Below are 18,944 nucleotides of genomic sequence, written 5' to 3'. Positions count from 1 at the left end.
AATAATTCACTATCTTGTTACGGGAGAACAAACATTTCTGTTCAAGCAATTTGAGTTGTGGGATTGTTATTGTAGCAGGAGGCGGCCTCGGTGTGAAATGCGTGGAACAATAAGTCCACGCTATTTCACAGTGTCTGCTTTCTTTATTAAAGCACCGTCACAGTAAACATGTCGCCTCATTCTTCTCTCTCTCTCTGCCTCACCCAGATTTTTATTATGGAGGACAGACGGAGCCGTATAATCAGCTGATTATTTCATTACAATGGCATCTAGGACCATTAGAGCGCGAGGCAATCCTATATGTCCTCCATCCATCGGCTCTGGATCCCCACCTAAAACCACATAAATCATCCGGATAGATTCTGAAACTGTAGACAACTCTGAATCCCCCCCCCCCCCCCCCCGGCATCAGCTGCACCGTAAATCTGTGATTTTACATGATTTTACAATCCGGGATTATTTCAGAAATATTACAGGAAACTTTATGATGCGGAAGGAAAGTGTCCCACCCAAATGTAATATTGAATATTTCCCTCCATCTTTCGACCAAAAAGTAAAACAGACAACCATCAATCATCCAAATGTAATAATAAAGGCACATGATGTTCCTGCGCCATGACCCGGATTTCAGATTAAGCCCTTAAGAAAATGAATGAATGTTAATGTGTTAGCATTTGCAGCTAATAGCAGCAAAAAATACATTCCTGCTGAATTAAAATCAGTCTTAAAATATATTGTGCTCGTTTCTTAGCTGTATTGAATCAAAGGGCAGCTGTTCATCATTTAAGGCCTTCCATACTCTGCAGAATAAATTAGAGGTTTTAGAGACCAGGAGTGGTTCAAAATATTTCAGTTTTATTTCAATGTACAAAAGTAGAGAAAAAGAAACATGTAAAAGGAAAGATGAGCAAACACACACAAATACAAAAATATGATGCGACGAAATAAATATTAAAAAAAATAGATGGCAAAATGAAGATGATAATCATAAGAAATATTCTGATGATCTTTTCACATTGTCTTTGCTTGATTGTTTAATTGTTGGTTTGTTTGCTGATGAGCAGATTCCTCAAAAGGATAGAAACTAATCTGTACAATGCTGTAAATCCGGATGTCATTCAGGTAAAACTGGGTTTTTTTCCTGCTGAATTTTGATTTGTTTTGACATTCTGTCTGTTTGCACGAATTTGATTTCCAGAAATCATATTGAATCAATGTGAGCAGACGTCTTGGACTATTGTTAGTTTTTTACAGTATGTTCTGTGTTTTAAAGTGCTGTAAAAAAAGAAAAAAAAGAACACTCAGTATGACAAGAAACTTTCTCAAATAAATGAGAAGTTCTCTAATAATAAATACTAACAAATTAAGATTTATATTCTCTTATTAATTTTAGTGATTTATAGGATACTGTTGTCATCATATTGGCAGCAATGACTTCCTGTATAATCCTGTCATTAATTAGGCACAATATCTATAACAAATAAATGATTAATACGTCAATGTAACATCTGTGTACTTTTCTGAAAATAAATACTTGATTATTATTTCATTAATTGTTTTTTTTTTGTCTCATGGGGGTTTGATTGTCAGTTTATTCAATCAATGGTAACTTTCATGATCTCATGATTATAAAATCCGAATAATGTAGACAACATGTGACACTTTTGGTGCAGCTTTTGACTGAAAGTGCAAAATAAAAAACAAACAGTAGTTTCACATTATGAAAAATTCTGATACTGGAAATATCTGACCTCAATGTTGACGTGTGATTTTATTACTTTTCATCCCATCAGAATAAATAAAATGGTTCTAACGTTTATCCAGATGAATTTTTGCAACCAACATTATTTGGTTTCAATCACAGATTCAAAAAGATCAGTTGATATCAACAAATTAAAATATTTAAAACACCAGAGGAGGAGGAGCAGAAGGAAGAGGAGGAAGATGTGCTCCAACGTTGCCTCCTGCTGGTTTGAAACATCATGAACCTCAGAGGACTTGAAAATGAAACACTAATTTAAAGAAGACATTCAGAGACGAATCATTGCCATTATGAGTTTATTTTGTTTTATTTGGTTGTTCTTATTCTAAATTCTTTTTTTTTTTTAATGCTTTTAGCAAAATTTCATTTTCTACCTTAATAACTTGAAATCAAGCTTTTTGAGATTAAATCAAATTTATTTCATCAGTTATCGCTCACAACGTTTTACTTTTTGACATTGTGAATATAACATTCTATTTTGGACAACAGTAAAATAAAAGACAATTACACATTTAATTAAATTCAGTTAGGCAAAGAATGGAAACACATTGATATCATTCACATGTATTCCTTTAATAGTCTGTATAATGTAGAAAACACCATGTGATATTTGTCAGTGCTGCATCTGACTGAAAACTCAATAAAGAAATATACTTTTTTTTTTACCAGAAATTTATTTCTGCATATTTTTTTTAAATATAATGACCAAATAATATTCTGAATAATCAGCAAAATGAATTTGTTTTTATAATCAACATTATTAACTTCAACTGCTGAAGGAGCGGTTTGTTGTCTAATGCTGCCTCCTTCTGGAGGAGATACGCAACTACACCCACAGGGTTTAATATAGAAACTATAAAGGCCGATGCTGCTGAAGGTGGGAATCAGAGGGTTTTTATCAAGTATGACCAGTTTAACCAGTGTGGCCGTTGTCCTCTGCGTCCTCTGTAGGAGGCGCCGTGGAGACGTTCTGTCCCACGATGATGCTGCTGTACTTCTTCTGCTGCTCCTCCTTGTACGACTCCTTCACCTTCCCTCGTTTCAGCCCTCCATCCCTGGAAGAGAAGAACTCTTCAGACACCGAGAGATGCAGCTGCCATTAAAACAACATGAAGTAATCAGATTACTCTCACCACGCCAGGTCCAGCAGCCCTCCCTGATGAGCGATGGCTGCTTTAACCCTGTTAGCGAACTGAGCTGCGTCTTCATCCGCCTCAAATACACACGCAGGGGATTTACACAAATGCATGTATTAACCGACAGGATAGCCTTCGTGTTGGCTGACCGTTACCTGCATGGTCATGGGGGGGAGGTACCACACGTTGACCACGATGGCCCAGCTGGTCATCATCCGCAGCAGGTAGCTGACCATGCTGTATTTGCTGCTGTTCCAGAAGGCGTCTCCGAAGCGAGGGTCATACTGGACGCAGTGAGAGAGCGCAGCGTTTCGGGAGGCGTTTTTTAAACTGCTGCGAGCCGGGGTGGGGTCTTTCCTTACCTTGATGGTGACGGGGTAGATCGTCCCTCCGATCTCAAAGCTGCCCTTCTTGAACATCATCATCATTGGCTGCAACATGAGCTCTGAGCCTGCAGACGGAGGAGAGTTTCATGAATCATCAGGAGGGTTCACTGACAAGTCAAGCAAAACTCACAAAGAAATATTAGAAAGCATCATTTTCTAATTAAATTATGTACATTTACATATTTGTTTATTATATGTGTATGTTTTCTTTACAATAATTAGCATAAACATTACATTTTCAGTCAGTTATTTATGGAGGACTTTGGAATTTTGGGAGGGTTGGAACGAATTAACTGCTTTTTTAGTTGTTTCTTAAGGAATTCATTTCTAGAGCTACTCCTATATTGCGTGTGTGAGAAGATCGTAATGCTTCCTGAAACGCCAGCGAACAGTCGAAGGACTTGTGATTGGTGCTTTTTTTTTGCGACTCGCCTGTTGGTGACGGCGTGGCGGTCTTTCATCTCTGACCTCTCAAACCAGACATGAGGACAAGACTTCACCATGGCCCTCTGGATGACCCCCAACAGACCGCCGTGGATCTGGCCCACCTGTGGGACGAAGGTGTGACATCACATCTCATTAGCATCTGAATTTAGATGAAAGATAATCTGTCATCTTTCTTCCGGTGTCAGGTTTCCTCACCATGGCGTAGCAGCCATCACTGGCCAGAATCGCGACATCAATGGGCGAGGTGTGATTGGCTACGCAGATTCCTCCTTTCCGGGGTTTGTTCTCCCTGCAGAGGCGAGAGCATGGACGCTATGACGCTATGACGCTATGCTAGCGGCTCCAGACGTGCGGGACAATCAACAAACGCGTGGCGGTGGCTGGCCTGTCGCGGTAGCTGACGGTGGCCGACAGCCCTCGGGCACAGATCCGGTAGCAGCTCAGGTGGATCAGCTCGCTCAGCCATTCCTTTACACTGGAACGAACGCAGTTTAACGTTGGAGGCTCCGTCTGAATGCGACGGAGCGCCACCCCCCCTTCCGGCGATGCTGCGGAACGTACCTGCCGTCGGGAAGAAATCCAACCAGGACGGTTCCGATCACGAGCCACGAGATGCCGATGACGGCCAGAGTGATCCTGCAAACGCGACACAAGGGGGGTCATTTGGTCCATCGGGAGACGTCTCTCTCTCTCTCTCTCTGGGCATGAACCCCCCCCAGGCCTGGACTCGGACTGACCTCAGAGGGAAGAGGATGCAGTAGCGTACGAAAACGCCGACCCCCCAGAACGCAGTCAGGCGGAGGCTGATGTAGCGGAAGTTCTGGTTGGTGCGAGTAAGCAGGTTCCAGGAGGCCAGCTCCTCAGAGGAGAAGCGCTGGGTCACCTGGTCGTCGACGATGCTCTCCAGCGCCTTCTTGTGGAAGTAGAAGGCGTCGCTCAGGGCAAACTCCCCTGCCGCCAGAGACTGGCACCGGCGCAGCTGCCCCATCTCCTCCTCCATGGAGCCAGCCTCTCGCTCGATGATGCCTGGAAGACGAAAAAAAAAAGACCAACAGTTCACCCAAATATGCAAATGAATTATCTATACACTGGCGCATCCGAGCTACATGTGTTAGCAGTGGTTGGAAAATGTTTAAACAAGAAGCTAACATTAATGCTAGTCTGTTCGTTGGATGGATGTCAGCCTGTGGAATGCTAATACCTGCTAGAATGCTACATTTCCCTTTGGCGGACAGCGATTATCATGACAAAGAAGAATGAGGTGATTGTAAATAAATCCCAACACTTCAAAAATAATAATTCTATCATAATAATACATGTGAACTTTGTCAGTTCAAATATTTACTGAAGCTATGAACACAACTCGAGTTTGATGAGACCAAACAACACACACACACACACACACACACAGCAGTCGACACACAGGTTGGGTAACATCAAATATGTGACTGATTAATGTGAAAACTGCTCCTGTGTTCTGTGTGTTTAGTTAAACTGAGCACATGAACAATGCTGGTCTAAAAATCAGATTAAACTTGATGAGAGTGCTTTTGTTTTTGTTTTTTTACTTAGAAGGAATTGTTTGTGAGTGTTTGTGAGTGTAAAAAAATAATTTCCTCATCGCGTGTTACGTAAAGGATTGTTCTTCTTCTGTTAATTCTGTGTCCAGGTTCTCTCACAGTAAACTCAGGTCAGCTGCTCCACCACAGTTATGTGATGTGCGGTTGCATCATCATCATCATCATCATCATCCTGCACCATGTGGTTTTCAGCCAGGTGATTTCCACAGCTGATCCCACACACAGTTATATCCTCAGGTTACTAAAACCTAAATGCTTGCTTAGCTTGCTAAATAGCGTGGCGTTAAAGGATTCCAGGCGGTGGCAGAGGCGAGCCGTGTGTTAAGTTGGGTATTTAATCTGCAGTTATCATTTTATTTCTATTTTACACTCAATTATAACGGCATCCCACATGGCTGTATGCTAAACCCTTTGCTCTTTATTCTGTTCTGTACATACGACCCTCCATACTGTACATTCCCATACATTCCAAATTATAACCTAGTTAGTGAATTAATAATGATGATGTAGTAATAAATACTTTATTCTATCCATTTCAATTTATGATTGTTTAATTTATATTTATTATTTATTCTTGATTTCATTGATTACACCGAAGAATGTACTCATTGTGTTTCGTGCTCACTCCCCATTGGGCAGAGGGACGGGCACACTGGGCTGCTCCTGCCGTCCCCTTTGGATCCGTACGGTGGCCCACTGAAGACAAACAAAAGTTTTGTTAACATCATTCCTCCTGCCAATCATTCCTGACGGGAGACATCCTACCTCCAGGATCTTGACCAGTATCCGGATGTAAACCCCGGTGACGCCCAGAGAGAGTCCAAACATGGCAGGCATCATGATGAGGAACACCACTACAAATATCCACACCTGGAAAACACCCGAAGCCACTTCCCAGAGGTCGTCCATCATCATCGCTGAGTTAGCCACAACTCTGGGGACACGTCATCATCTGGAGGCAGGAACCCAAACGAACCCAAAAATGCTCATGCTATTTTACTGTAATTATTATATGTGTCTACATTTATACTAATGCTTTATCTAAATAAAAGTACTAAAAACACCAGTAAAAACACTCTGTTACAAGTAAAAGTCCTGCTTTACTATACTAAAAACTGTCTGGAAAATATTTTTTTAAAGAAAAATAAAGTATAAAAAGTAAATAAGAACATATTTCTGATAATAGCTTAATTTAATTCCCTACTTGACATAAGTCGAAATGCAGTGCTTTTTAATTTGTAATAGAGTAATTGTTATACTGTTGTACATTCTATTAAATAAGTATAATAATAATAAAGTTATTCTTCCTTAGATTATTATGACTCGTAAATGTAAAAGTATCTGTTTATCGTTTCCATAATAGACAGAAAGTAATAAAGTACTGTACTGGCGTTACGCGCGTCCACTCCACGGGCTCAGGTTAACGGAGAGCCGCTCTCAGACGCGTGTTTCGGGTTTCACGGGTACCTGCGTGTCGGTGCGTCGGTCCAGCGGTGTTAAATGTCCCGAAGAAACAAACAAACTATCTGCTGTCACAACTTTAACAACGAGTCACGGAACCCACGTGATTCCAATGTTTTTTTTGGTTTTTCCAGGAAAAAAATACCCCAAAAGTCTGAAAATAAGCGGATATGGCAACACGAGGACACGCCCATCCGCTCGCCAGCTTCAACATGACAGAGTGCGCGGGGAAAACGCAGCCTCGTAATGCGCTCGTGTTGCGTTCGGTGACGCTCCTGATTGTTATTGCAATGACGTCACCGAACAACATGGCGGAGCCCACGGTGCGGATGTCTGGGATTGTTTTAGCTTCTCTGATGTTCCAGCATGTTAACAGCAACTCAGACGTGGTGAGAATTAGACACTAAGATTAAAAGTAAAATTATTGCTATGGTTGATTAGCTAGCATGACTCGCATTGAGCAGGAAAGAACACCAGAGAGGACCACGAACTTTTTGTAACATCTGGATTCATCTGGTTTATGAAGTTAAACAAGACTTCCTGGTAAATTCGGAAAACATGTAATGAACAAAATATTGTTTTGGTCGTCAGATAATAAATTGTTTACCAGATACCGCCCACCATTGTTGTGTGTGACCCTACAGCTAATGTAAAAAAAAAAAAAAGGATCTGAGAATTATTACATTAAATTCGGGGTTAATTATATTTATTAATGTTATTATTTTTGTCAACCAATTATCTTTTGCAATTTCAGATTTGCAGATGCTTACTATTTTCATTGTTGACTGAAAACCTTAAAATAAATGTGAAATTAAAATTAAAATATTTTTCTTGATTATTCCAGTGGTGGGAAAATAAAAGTATGAAAAGTGATTATTTTCCTATTCTATTCTATATTATTACTTTATATTATATTTTGACAGTATTGCTAAATTAAATCCATCTTCCATCACAGGGGCAGCAGTTTATTTTTTATTTTGTTCTCTTCACAGGAAGGCCTCATCCTTGGAGAGACCAAGTTCGAAGAGCAGATCACCATCAGCGACTCTCAGGCCGACCACATCCACATCGAGGAGATCTACCGTGAGTTACACGCAGCAGTTAAATATAATGTGTGTGTGGCCGTTACCGTTTCAGAAGGATGTATTTATTTTCATACATCGCTGATGTTTTACACGAACATGCCTTTGATTCATCGTTACCTGTCTGAAGGTTGCTTTCCATCATCAATGATAATATGTTTATCTCTTTTATCAGATGTCCAGAAACACATCGGCTGCCAAAAACTGAACGAGTGAGTACTGCAGAGGACACCTTTCATGTCTGACCTCAGACTTGTTCATGGATGTTTGACCTGGATGGTCTCTCTGTTTCGTAGCTTCTACAGCAGCGTAGGAGACGTGAACATGGAAGCTGTTCAGAAAATCCTGGCAGACAATAAGCAGGTGGGGAAAAAGAATACTAAAAACCGTTGCATGACCCCCAGGTGGTTGTTGTTGTTGTTGTTTTTTTCTTTCTCTGCACTCACTCCGATGTTTTCTGTATCTCAGGAGAGCGTGATCGGTTGGTACCGACAGCGCAGGAACACGGACCAGCAGATGACGTTCAGAGAAAAGGCGGTCCACGAGAAGCTGAAGGAGGCTCTGTCCAACCCTCACATGATCTTCATGCTGCTGACGCCCAGCAAGCTGACGTCTCCGGGTTCCACCCACCGGATGGAGTACGCCGCTTTCGTGTCGCGAAGCAGGTTTCTGCGTTCTCAGATACTTTTACTTCACTGCTCTATTTCTGTTTTCTGCTCCACCTCCACTAGAGCCTTCACTAATTATACTGCAGTTCCTGTGATTCTCTAATGTGACATTCTGCACAGCAAATACTTTAATCTTAAGGTATTTTTTTGTTCAGGGTGTGACGATACAAATGCAAAGTCCAGCTGCTTCAGATTCCATTTTTAGATCACTTCTGATGTTAGACATATTTGAAGACCTCAAGTCCTCATTGACAAGTTTAAATGACAATTAGAGGACTCTCATTCTTTCTTTCGTGTGTGTGTTCGCTCATGTTTCTTCTTGTAGGCGGTTCATGAACATTCCTGTACTGGTCAATAACCTGGGTTTACTGGACCAGTTGTCTTACTGGAAGGTGTCAGCGCCGTGCTCTGCCGCAGGTTTTAACCTCACCATGAAGAAGCACAGGTAAGGGCGGCGCACGTGACGACGGACGAGGGTCACGTCACGCCGCCGTCTGCATCCGATCGCTTCAGACGTCTTCCGTCTCGTTCCAGCTCGAGGTTCTTCTCCCCCAACGGGGCGGTGAGAGAAGTGAGCGAGGTGAACGACATGAACGAGTCTCTGCAGGCGGAGCTGCAGGTGAGAGAGGCGGCGGCGGGCGGGCGGCGTCTGGGGGTGGTGTCGCTTCACACACACTCACGTTTCGGGTCTTCTGTTGCACAGAAAGCCTGCAGAGACGTGGAGGAGAGCGAACGTCTGGTTGAGACGCTGCAGGCAGACGTTTCATCTCTCAGGAGGAGGCTCAGCGAGAAGAAGCAGAGTGAAGGTTTGATTCCCCACTAATGACAGTCGTTAAAAAACAGCGCGAACATGAAGGTGTCTGTCTGCTAGGGCCTCCAGACGACGACCAGCCAGCTGAGAAGAACAACCTGCTGCTCCACCAGGCCGTCAGAGCGCTTTTCGCCCGCTCGCCTCTGTTCCACACTCAGACGTTAACGCTTGAGGCGTTTCCTGTTCCCGACGTCTGCTGCAGCGCCGAGCGGGAAGCGTCCACTGCGATCCAATCTCAGGAAGACGCGTCACCGCCACATCCCAGCAGGACGAACCCCAGGAAGAGACTGAGGGAAGTGAAGCCGCCGAGGGAGAGGAAACGCAGGAAAAGCTTCTCACGGTGAAGACGAATGCGTTCAAAGAACCTTTAACCACTTCCGGTTTATCATCGAGCGATTAACAGCTGAATAATAGTTGTCCCGGTGAAGATGTACATTTTTAAGAGAATTCTAACATTGATGTTCTTTTGTAAAAAAAAAATAAATAAATTAAAATCAGATCACTATACTGTAATTCATTTTTTTTACAAGTCTACAGCCATGCTAGCAGGTCTGTAATGCTAGATGCTAACAGGTGTCAGGAAACATCCTGATCTCACCTGATGGTGGCGCTAGATGAAAAGTCAGGATCAACACAGTTACGAGTTTTATTTCTTCACGTCTGATTCATTTGTGATTTCATTTCAAACTGAAAATATGACGTGAATTTCCCTCAAACTCCGAGCGTAAATTCGGTTCCCGTTTGCTGGTATCTCAGTAGAACTATTTGCGTGACTCCGATGTGAATCGAATTCCACGTGGTAGCAGCACCACGCTAGTTTTATCAGCCTGGGCGCAGATGAACCGACAGAAGGAACAAAGCTCAGAAGCAACGTTTTAATAGAACAGACAAAACACAAAGACGCTACTTCAAACGAACGATTCCACAGATGTTTGCGTCCTTCATGAACTGGGGATGCTTGTGGGTCACCGACATGAAACCTGCAGGCACAAAGTTGAGTCGCAATCAGTTAAATATTAATAAATATAATAAAAGTGTGTGTTACAACAAGCAAGAGCAATGACATTCTATGTTAACGTGTTGAGCTGCAATCATGACGTCGTCTGATACGTACCCATCGAATGAGCTTTCTTTATTGCTTTGGAGATTTCTTTTTGTTTCCTTCCACACAGGCCTGTAGAATGAAAAAATAAAAAAAGTACAGAATGAATTGTTTTCTTTTATCCATTGCAAAAAAAGGAGTTGGTCTTTAGATGCTCACCTGTGATGTGTCGGCCATAAATTCTGCCCGTGTGAGGTGAGATGAACTGAGAGAGCAGCTGAAGAGAAAACAGTTCATCTACTCAGCGATGAAAGACTTAATCTTTTTACTGTTTGACTGATAATAGGCCTTCATCTTTCACCAGCCTTAAATTAAAGCACAGCTTCATTTTCATCCCTTTGATGATGAAGACTAGATTCTACATTGTTACTTTATTTTGAAGTCTTTACATAGAATTTTTCTCACCTGAATGTTTTTGAAATCCACTGCGATTTTACACAGAATACATCCTTTCTGTGGTTCTTTGTACGGGTTCTCCATCTTTATAGGCTGTCATAAGAATTTTAAGCAGCATTAAAATTGCATTTCAATTATCCATCCATCCATCCATCCATAAATTATAATCACATACCACATCATCTTTTTGTTGTCCTACATTGGCCAGACTTCTCACACCTGCAGAAAAAGATCACATTTTTTGTTACAACTCACTGGCTCTCTTGCCAACGTTAGCATTAGCATCGCTATCTGTAGTGTACCAGGTAACACTGAATCGATGTATACTTAAACATTTGTCGTTGTTTTACTGAATATTCACAGATATTGAAGCATTATTGTAATCCTACTTGTTTGTCCCCGTATGGATAAAGCATCTTTTAATCTGTGTAGTCCTCTCAGAGTTAGCATTTTGACCTGATAGAGGACAGGAAGTTGTCAGCAATTACCTCCGGTCCGGTGTGCCACTCGGGATAATGTCTATTGGTTCCTACCTTGAGTAGTGTAATTATTTGTTAATTATACATCAAATCCCACTTTAATTTTATTAACCTCAAACATACATGTTTTACATTTAATTTCTGTATTCAATGGTCTTGAGTTTCTGATGTGGAAACGTTTTACTGTTTAAACTAAATGTTTTCCGGAAGATATAAAATGTTACCTCGACGTAGAATGAAGCAGGAAGTGGCGTTTGCTTATTTTGCTGCTTTCGTCAAGATACGGAGTCCAATGGGCATTATCAAATAATTTTAAATTAACCTTGGAATTTATTAAACGCGTATAAGTTAAATTAACAACAATTAATTGCAATTTGCAGTTGCAACAAACAATTGCATTTTAATTATTATTACAGTAAGAGGGGGTCATAGAGAAATTAAAGAGCCACAAATATCAGTCGTATAAACTTATACACCTGTAATAAAGAATTTATAAGAGTTTATAAGAATATGATGCTGAACCCGTTTCCTCCACTGACTCGTGGTCGCTAAGCCGAAAACGGAAATGACGACAGAATTTATCTTGCTCTTAAACTACTGTTGACAATTTTCAAATTGCAGTCATTGAGCTGTCGTGACGTCCACGTTAAGATGAATTGCAGCTGCTTGTAATCGTATTTGTTTACTTGTCTTTGTCACAGACGGATGTTAGTAATTAGCATGTAGTCTTTGTCGTTATAATGAGGTCGGTGCGGGAAAAAGTTAGAGAATACACCTTCTACTACAAAGAGTAAACTAAGCTAGCGCTGCTACATACATTAGTGTCTGTAGCAGCATCTCGGCTACATCAATGTGCGGCTTTCTGCTTCCTGTCCGCCAGTTTCGACTGGTCGTTTTGCTAGCTGACCCTCTTTTAGACGGTGGGGCAATTAAATCCAAGCAGAAATGAACGCCGGGAAGCAAACAATTAAAATACAACGAGTTTACTCCAAGAAGAGATCTCGCGAGAGGCTGATGAGTCGCCTGACACCTGCCAAGAAGAGAGGAGAACTCACCTGTTCAAAACAGAGGAGGCAGAGCTGCACCATGGATGACACCGTTCAGGTATGATGAATCAGATAGTATTCAAGTATGCAGCAGCTTGGAGTACTATTGCAGTTTTGTCTTCGATATTTTACTGAATATTTGCTGGTCAACAAAAATATGTTGTTGTTTTTTTTTAAAGCAAAAGTGATACAAAATAAACCACATTTAGTGCAGCTTGCTTCAGTCTGCCTGTGGCAGGCACTCCTTTTCTACACAAATGTGAAATGGAGCTCTCCTCCAATGGGAGCTGAATTATTGATTTATTTAAAAATAATTTTTCTAACAATGACTGTTTTCTTGGTTTAATCAAGTTTACGAATTGCCAGGAAAGGAGGAGTACTGGTAGTAGTTTAATGTACAACATGGATGAAAATAGTTTTACTGTCAATTAAGATGCATACAAAAAATCTAAGAAGCTGAAAACATCAAATGAACATTTGAAAATGGACTTGATTATATAAATAATTAGTGTTTCCTTTCAAATCAGGAAGAGAGAAGCAAAATAGCAAAATAATTTTAACAGTATGAAGCTTTCAGTTTAGTGTCAAGAGCATAGGAACGGATTGATTTATCGGTTTGGTTGGTCACAGATTGCGACGTGTGTGTGTGTGCTGATATGAGCGTAAGTAATATTTAAATATGGTGGTATGGTCTGTGACATCTGTCCAATCAATGGAACCGACCAATCAGCCGCTGTTTCCCACCTCTAAACTATTATAACTTTTTTCCAAATACAGAAATTCTACTTCAATCTAATGTTCTCCCAATATAGTATTGCAGCGACAGTGAGGATCTGTTTGGGGATTACGACAGCATCCTGGAGGACAGCTCTCTGTTAGCGAAGCTGGACGAGGCGGAGCAAACCGAAAGGCAGCGGGTCGTCCTGCCTTCGGCGCAAACCGACGCCGAGGATCAGACGGAGTTCACCGTTCTGCATCCCCAGAAAGACGTAGTCCAGAGGAAGCCCCATCAGGAAGTCCTCAGCGACTCCGTCCTCGACCGCATCAGGGATGAACCCTTTGAAGACTTGCCTCCCAGCCAGCTGCAGTTTCAAGATGGCGTCCGCGGCGAAGCGAAGAGAGTCCGACTCCAGGGGGGAGATAAAAACTCCACTCCTGTGAGAAACGCGGAGGATGACACGAAGAAGAGGAGGAGCGTGGCAGACCAGCTGAAGAGGACGATGGCCTGTAACGCAGCAGCTCCGTCCAGCGTCTCGCGAAGCGTCGCGTTAAAAGAAGCCGTGGTTACTGAGGAGATCAGCGTTGCCATGCAGGCGATGGAGGCCGTATCCGCGGAGACGGTGGACCTCGGCCCGTTCTTCGGACTCCCCACCAAAGTGAAGGACCTGATGGGCAAACTGAGAGGAATCAAGAGTTTATACGGTGAGGCGCCACGTGCTGATTATACTTGTGTTTATACATCCAGGTACTTCAGCTCCTCCTCTTCATGATGAAAGTTTTTTTTTTTTTTATCTTTGCTGCCAGACTGGCAGGAGACGTGTCTCAACCTGGAATGTGTCCGGCAGAGGAAGAATCTCATCTACTCTCTCCCCACCAGCGGAGGGAAAACTCTGGTGGCGGAGATCCTCATCCTCCGAGAGCTGCTGTGCAGGAAGAAGGATTGTCTGTTCATCTTACCGTACATATCGCTGGTGCAGGAGAAGGTGCTGGAAGCCACACACACACACACACACACACACACACACAGTAACGTAGCTACATCCTGACCCAACTCGACCCGCTTGGAATTGTTTATCCTGGAAGTGGGATGCTCACGGCGTCATGACTCCGCCCCATTGTAGGACATTAGACGGCATCTAAACTTATAGAATAGAATGATCTACATAAAAATGTCGGCCATGGTGGAAATGACATTTTTATTTTATAGTATTGAACAGAAGAGAGCGAAGAATCAAGATTTTTTTTTATTTATTTTTTTTAAACAATATCGAAAGAATCCTCTTGGTTCTCTCGCAGGTGCGTGGGCTGGCGAGCTTTGGCCTGGAGCTGGACTTCATGGTGGAGGAGTACGCCGGCAGTAAAGGAAAGTTTCCACCGGTGAAGAGAAGAAATAAAGCCTCGCTTTATATCGCTACAATCGAGAAAGCCCACAGCCTCGTCAACTCTCTGATAGAAACCGGCAGGATAGAGAACCTGGGCCTGGTGGTGGTGGACGAGGTAACCCCCCCCCCCCCCCCCCCCACCTTGACGTGACGTTTCATTAAGTAGGAATGAGGCTTTACTTCGACTTTTCTCCTCCGTGCGCAGCTTCACATGCTGGGCGACGGCAGCAGAGGCGCCGTTATCGAAATGACCCTCGCCAAAGTTCTCTACTTGAGCAGTAAGAGTCACGGTTTTGACTCTCCCGCTGTAAAAAATCCATCCGGATGATCGAACCTGCTCCCTTCTCCCGCAGACAACACTCAGGTCGTTGGGATGAGCGCCACGCTGGGAAACATTCAAGACCTGCAGACGTTTCTGAAGGCTGATAATTACTCCGACAACTTCAGGCCCGTCAGTGTTTTTAGACCGGTTAAAGCGCTCTGTGTGTTTTTGTGCTCTCTGATCGACGGTGTGCGTTTGTTCAGGTCCAGCTGAAGGAGTACGTCAAACTGAGCGACACCATATATGAAGTGGACCCAAAGGAAGAGGAAAGTTTTAGATTCTCACGGCACCTGAACTTCAAAGTAAGTTTTCACGTTCACAACCTGTGCAGAATGATAGCAAAATAGCAACATGCCGCTATCCTGGGATGGCTCCCAAGCTAGCTGGTTAGCATATAGACCTCCATGGGAAGCTTCTTGGACAATGGTTCAGATGGCATTGATAAAGTGTGGTCTCCAGTATTCCAGTTCAATGCAGAAGATGGATCCAGATCACATTATTGCCCTGGTGACCGAAGTCATTCCGAAGCATTCCTGCCTGGTGTTCTGTCCCACCAAGAAGAACTGTGAGAACGTGGCCGGGATGATCTGCAGATACCTGAAGGAGTAAGTAGCGCCAGCCGCCCGGCGTCTTCGCTGCCCGATCTCGCCTCCAGCTCGCGTTTTCGTCGGCTCTTCCAGGGAGTTCCTCCAGAACCGGCGGGAGGAGAAGGGCGTCCTCCTCAAGGAGCTGAGGGACAGCGGGAATGGCTCGATGTGCCCGGTGCTCCGGAGGACGGTGCCGTACGGCTTGGCCTATCACCACAGTGGGCTGACCTCCGAGGAGAGGAAGCTGGTGGAGGAGGCCTACTCCAACGGGGTCCTCTGTCTCCTCACCTGTACCTCCACCTTGGCTGCAGGGATCAACCTGCCGGCCCGCAGGTTTCTGTTCTAACGCTTCTACCTCCAAAACCCTCAGTGAGCTGAGGTCATGAATATGAGGCAAACTTTTTAAATACCGGTAGTGTAAAAAGAAAAAAGGGAAATTAATTGTGTCGTTGCCGATTTAAAATAAAAAATTATGCAATGCAAATTAGGAGAATTCTTTACACTAAATCGCGTAGGTGTGTGTCTGTGTGTGTGAATGATTGTCTTTCTATGTGTGGCCCTGCGATGAACTGGCGGCTTGTCCAGGGTGTAACCCCGCCTCTCGCACATTAACCGCTGGATAGGCTGCAGCACAACCCGGTATCAGACAAAGCGGTTCAAAAATGATTATTTATTAAACCCTATTAACGTCTTCCTTTGGGTAACATTTATTTCTATATTTATTCCACCAGTTATTTCTCTCAGGAATACGAATCCTCACTCCAGGGTTTTATTGCCTTTAAGCCTTTATTCCTGGCGTCTGTGTTACGCGCTCCATGTTCTGCATTTACGTTCCATCAGAGTGATTCTGCGCTCGCCGTACGTGGCCGCAGACTTCCTGAGGAGGAGCCAGTACAAGCAGATGGTGGGACGGGCCGGCCGAGCTGGCATCGACACCGTGGGGGAGAGCATCCTCATCGTCCAGGACAAGGACAAGAACATGGTGCCGGCACTCGAAAGCAAAGGGTCGGACTCGTATCGTCTGAGGGCGGGCGCTGTTGTGATCTACATCTGCTTGGGGGGTTTCTCAGGTGAAATCGCTGGTGTGTGCCCCGATGGAGATCTGCTGCAGCAACCTCGCGCGCGACGACGGGAAGGGCCTCCTGAGTCTCATCCTGTCGCTCGTCGGCCTGAATGTAAGTGAAACCCCGAGCAGGCGCGTCGGTCTCCGCGCTGGACGGTCAATCGGAGCTGCGTTCTGTTCCAGATCGCGACGACCGTCGATCAGGTGAGAGGCTTCCTGAGTGGGACGCTGCTGTACGTCCAACAGAAGCAGCTGTGTGTGGGGACGAGCCTGGGGGACATGGTCCAGCAGTGCGTGGACAGTCTGATCCTGAAGCGCCTCGTCACCGTTACGCCGCACTCGGACGGGCAAACCCTGCAGGTCACCATGCTTGGGAGAGCAACATATAAAGGTTCACCCCCCCCCCACCCCCCTTGAAATATTCCTGATGCTGAGCATTCACTTGTTAGCATAGCAGCTAAACCTCAACCTGTGTGCTGTTCTTGTGTCCCTGTTTTATCGCCCTCAGGCTCGGTGGATCTGACTTACAGTAACGTCCTGTACTCGGACCTCTGTAAAGGGCTGGATGGTCTGCTGCTCAACAGCTGTCTACACCTGGCTTACCTGGTCACACCGTACGACATGATTTCGCAGTGCAACCCTGACTGGATGACGTACTACAGACAGGTAGGGTCGCCGGGTTGCCGACGTTTTAAGTCCGTTTTATTTAAGCAGATCGCTTTGTTGTCCTCTTTGCAGTTCGCCTTGCTGTCGGCCGCCGAGCAGAAAATGTCGGCGGCTGTGGGAGTGCCGGAGAGTTTCGTCGCTAGAAAAGCTGCGGGACAAACAGTGAAAAAGGTACCGCTAGCTGTTTAACACAGAAGCGGGTTTAGTGCTAACCACTGTGCCACCGTGCTGCCCAAAGAACAATATCTGCTATTACACTGCGCTGACCTACGACCTCGTCTCGCTGTTTCAGAGCATAAGCATGGAGGTGGTGCGGCGGATGTACTTGGCTCTGGTGCTGTACTCCCTTCTGAAGGAGACCAACCTCTGGAGCGTCGCTAACCGGTTCCAGCTGAGCCGAGGATTTGTCCAGACCCTGCTCGGCTCCTCGTCGGCGTTCTGCTCCTGTGTGCTGCACTTCACCGAGGTACTGCGCCTCGTCTGCGTCTGATCCCGGGTCTGCGATCGTCAGTAACCGACGGGAGGTCCGTGTCCGTGATCAGGAGCTGGAGGAGTTCTGGCCATTCAAAGCTCTGCTGACGGTGCTGATGCGAAGGCTGACCTACTGCGTGAGGGTGGAGCTCGTCCCTCTGATGGAAGTGGCAGGCGTCATGGAGGTGGGTGTGGATCACAGGTCTGTCTGCAAACTCGGTGCTTAAATCGTGTTCAACTTTATTAGCTTTTTATAAATAAAGAAATAACCTTTTGTGAATTCATTAATTAAGAGCGTTCGGCTCACTAAGCTGATGTTTTAAAGGATCAGTAAATAAATGCAGCTGAAACAGACTTAACATAGAAAGGCGGATTTAAATGAGAGCAGCAGCCGGTTTCCCAGTCACAGCGGCTTTGATTGTAACAAAGGTGAGGCTGAAACGAGTTTCCAGATCAGGTGACATGACTCCGCCCACAAACAAAAATAGATCCCACAGTGGAATCAATGATTGACTAAAAGCAGTAACTTGTGTTTGTTTGTTTCTGCAGTCCCGAGCGAAGCAGCTGTACAACGCTGGCTACAAAACGCTGACTCACCTGGCCAACGCCGACCCCGCCGTTCTCTCAAGGAGCGTGGAAAACCTTTACAAGAAGCAAGCCGGTCAGATTGTGGCCGCCGCTAAAGTGAGAGTCCTCACAAGTTTAAAACACAAGTGTAAATGATTAACAGGTGAAAGCGTTTTCACTATCTCCGTCTTCCAGATGCTGGTGAATGAAAAAGCTGCAGCTCTTCAGGAGGAGGTGGACGAGCTGCTGACGGTTCCTTTAGATCTGCCCTCGCCTTTAAAAACGCGTCTATGACATCATCTGTTACATTTTATTCTTATTTGTAAAATTGTAAAAAATTTCATTTGTTTGAAATCTTATTAAATAATATACAAGATGGAATCGTCTTTGGTATCTGCGATGAAGTACTCCATAAATAAAGTTCGTTATTTTTACTTGTGCAAATTGCAACTGGGTTACAATGAATAGACGTAAAGAAGGGAGAGGACTTCAGGTACCTCGGGTCATGGTGCAGAGTGATGGAGAGAATGTGGAAAGGAGGTGAAGAACAGGCAGGCTGGAATGGATGGAGGAAAGTATCAGGTGGGCTCTGTGACAGGAGAGAGTCAGCGAGGATGAAGGGAAAGGTCTACAAGACAGTGGTGAGGACAGCCATGATGGACGGCTTAGAGACAGTGTCTCTGAGAAAAAGACAGGAGGCGGAGCTAGAAGTGGAGGAGATGAAGATGCTGAGGTTCTCCTTAGGAGTGACCAGGATGGACAGGATTAGAAATGAGACAATAAGAGGGACAGTGAAGGTTAGACGTTTTG

General features: G+C 44.3%; 4 protein-coding genes across 4 annotated transcripts; 2 read left to right on the top strand and 2 right to left on the bottom strand.

The window, feature by feature from the left end:
- Window positions 1-2,500: 2,500 nt before the first annotated feature.
- gpat3 (glycerol-3-phosphate acyltransferase 3) lies at window positions 2,501-6,223 on the bottom strand. The gene is given in 12 exon segments (XM_068752845.1): window positions 2,501-2,817; window positions 2,896-2,975; window positions 3,054-3,182; window positions 3,261-3,324; window positions 3,326-3,349; window positions 3,717-3,832; window positions 3,927-4,020; window positions 4,117-4,206; window positions 4,293-4,367; window positions 4,469-4,757; window positions 5,917-6,007; window positions 6,077-6,223. Coding segments are annotated over 12 exon segments (1,341 nt in total). The 3' UTR covers window positions 2,501-2,675.
- Window positions 6,224-7,071: 848 nt separating this feature from the next.
- Window positions 7,072-9,760, top strand: abraxas1 (abraxas 1, BRCA1 A complex subunit). Its single transcript, XM_068753268.1, has 9 exons — window positions 7,072-7,161; window positions 7,765-7,855; window positions 8,030-8,066; window positions 8,151-8,217; window positions 8,323-8,519; window positions 8,848-8,967; window positions 9,057-9,141; window positions 9,226-9,328; window positions 9,394-9,760. Exons 1-9 carry the CDS (start codon window positions 7,081-7,083, stop codon window positions 9,675-9,677), a joined length of 1,065 nt encoding a protein of 354 aa, XP_068609369.1. The 5' UTR covers window positions 7,072-7,080; the 3' UTR covers window positions 9,678-9,760.
- Window positions 9,761-10,194: 434 nt separating this feature from the next.
- On the bottom strand, window positions 10,195-11,333 carry mrps18c (mitochondrial ribosomal protein S18C). The gene is made up of 6 exons (XM_068753265.1): window positions 11,221-11,333; window positions 11,007-11,050; window positions 10,841-10,924; window positions 10,595-10,652; window positions 10,448-10,507; window positions 10,195-10,313 (listed from the first exon to the last, which is right to left on the bottom strand). The coding sequence occupies exons 1-6, from the start codon at window positions 11,279-11,281 to the stop codon at window positions 10,237-10,239; spliced, it is 384 nt and encodes a 127-aa protein (XP_068609366.1). The 5' UTR covers window positions 11,282-11,333; the 3' UTR covers window positions 10,195-10,236.
- A 922-nt stretch (window positions 11,334-12,255) lies between these two features.
- Window positions 12,256-18,492, top strand: helq (helicase, POLQ like). Its single transcript, XM_068752992.1, has 18 exons — window positions 12,256-12,414; window positions 13,169-13,778; window positions 13,881-14,059; window positions 14,373-14,573; window positions 14,664-14,736; window positions 14,812-14,909; window positions 14,984-15,082; window positions 15,240-15,385; window positions 15,461-15,700; window positions 16,208-16,349; window positions 16,438-16,542; window positions 16,614-16,821; window positions 16,939-17,096; window positions 17,169-17,267; window positions 17,389-17,562; window positions 17,639-17,752; window positions 18,117-18,251; window positions 18,330-18,492. Exons 1-18 carry the CDS (start codon window positions 12,256-12,258, stop codon window positions 18,426-18,428), a joined length of 3,039 nt encoding a protein of 1,012 aa, XP_068609093.1. The 3' UTR covers window positions 18,429-18,492.
- The last annotated feature ends 452 nt before the right edge of the window (window positions 18,493-18,944 follow it).

This window comes from Brachionichthys hirsutus, chromosome 19 (genome assembly GCF_040956055.1).
Source record: "Brachionichthys hirsutus isolate HB-005 chromosome 19, CSIRO-AGI_Bhir_v1, whole genome shotgun sequence".
NCBI lineage: Eukaryota > Metazoa > Chordata > Actinopteri > Lophiiformes > Brachionichthyidae > Brachionichthys > Brachionichthys hirsutus.
This window is presented reverse-complemented; position numbering and strand designations above follow the sequence as displayed.

Coding starts and splice junctions, on each gene's coding strand:
- abraxas1 (XM_068753268.1), top strand. CDS start 7,081: ATGGCGGAGCCCACGGTGCGGATGTCTGGGATTGTTTTAGCTTCTCTG. Junction 7,162..7,764: donor TTAACAGCAACTCAGACGTG/GTGAGAATTAGA, acceptor TTCTCTTCACAG/GAAGGCCTCATCCTTGGAGA. Junction 9,329..9,393: donor CGAGAAGAAGCAGAGTGAAG/GTTTGATTCCCC, acceptor TCTGTCTGCTAG/GGCCTCCAGACGACGACCAG.
- mrps18c (XM_068753265.1), bottom strand. CDS start 11,281: ATGCTAACTCTGAGAGGACTACACAGATTAAAAGATGCTTTATCCATA. Junction 10,653..10,840: donor TGGATTTCAAAAACATTCAG/GTGAGAAAAATT, acceptor TTTTCTCTTCAG/CTGCTCTCTCAGTTCATCTC. Junction 10,508..10,594: donor TTATGGCCGACACATCACAG/GTGAGCATCTAA, acceptor TTCATTCTACAG/GCCTGTGTGGAAGGAAACAA.
- helq (XM_068752992.1), top strand. CDS start 12,256: ATGAACGCCGGGAAGCAAACAATTAAAATACAACGAGTTTACTCCAAG. Junction 14,574..14,663: donor GCCTGGTGGTGGTGGACGAG/GTAACCCCCCCC, acceptor CTCCGTGCGCAG/CTTCACATGCTGGGCGACGG. Junction 14,737..14,811: donor CAAAGTTCTCTACTTGAGCA/GTAAGAGTCACG, acceptor CTTCTCCCGCAG/ACAACACTCAGGTCGTTGGG.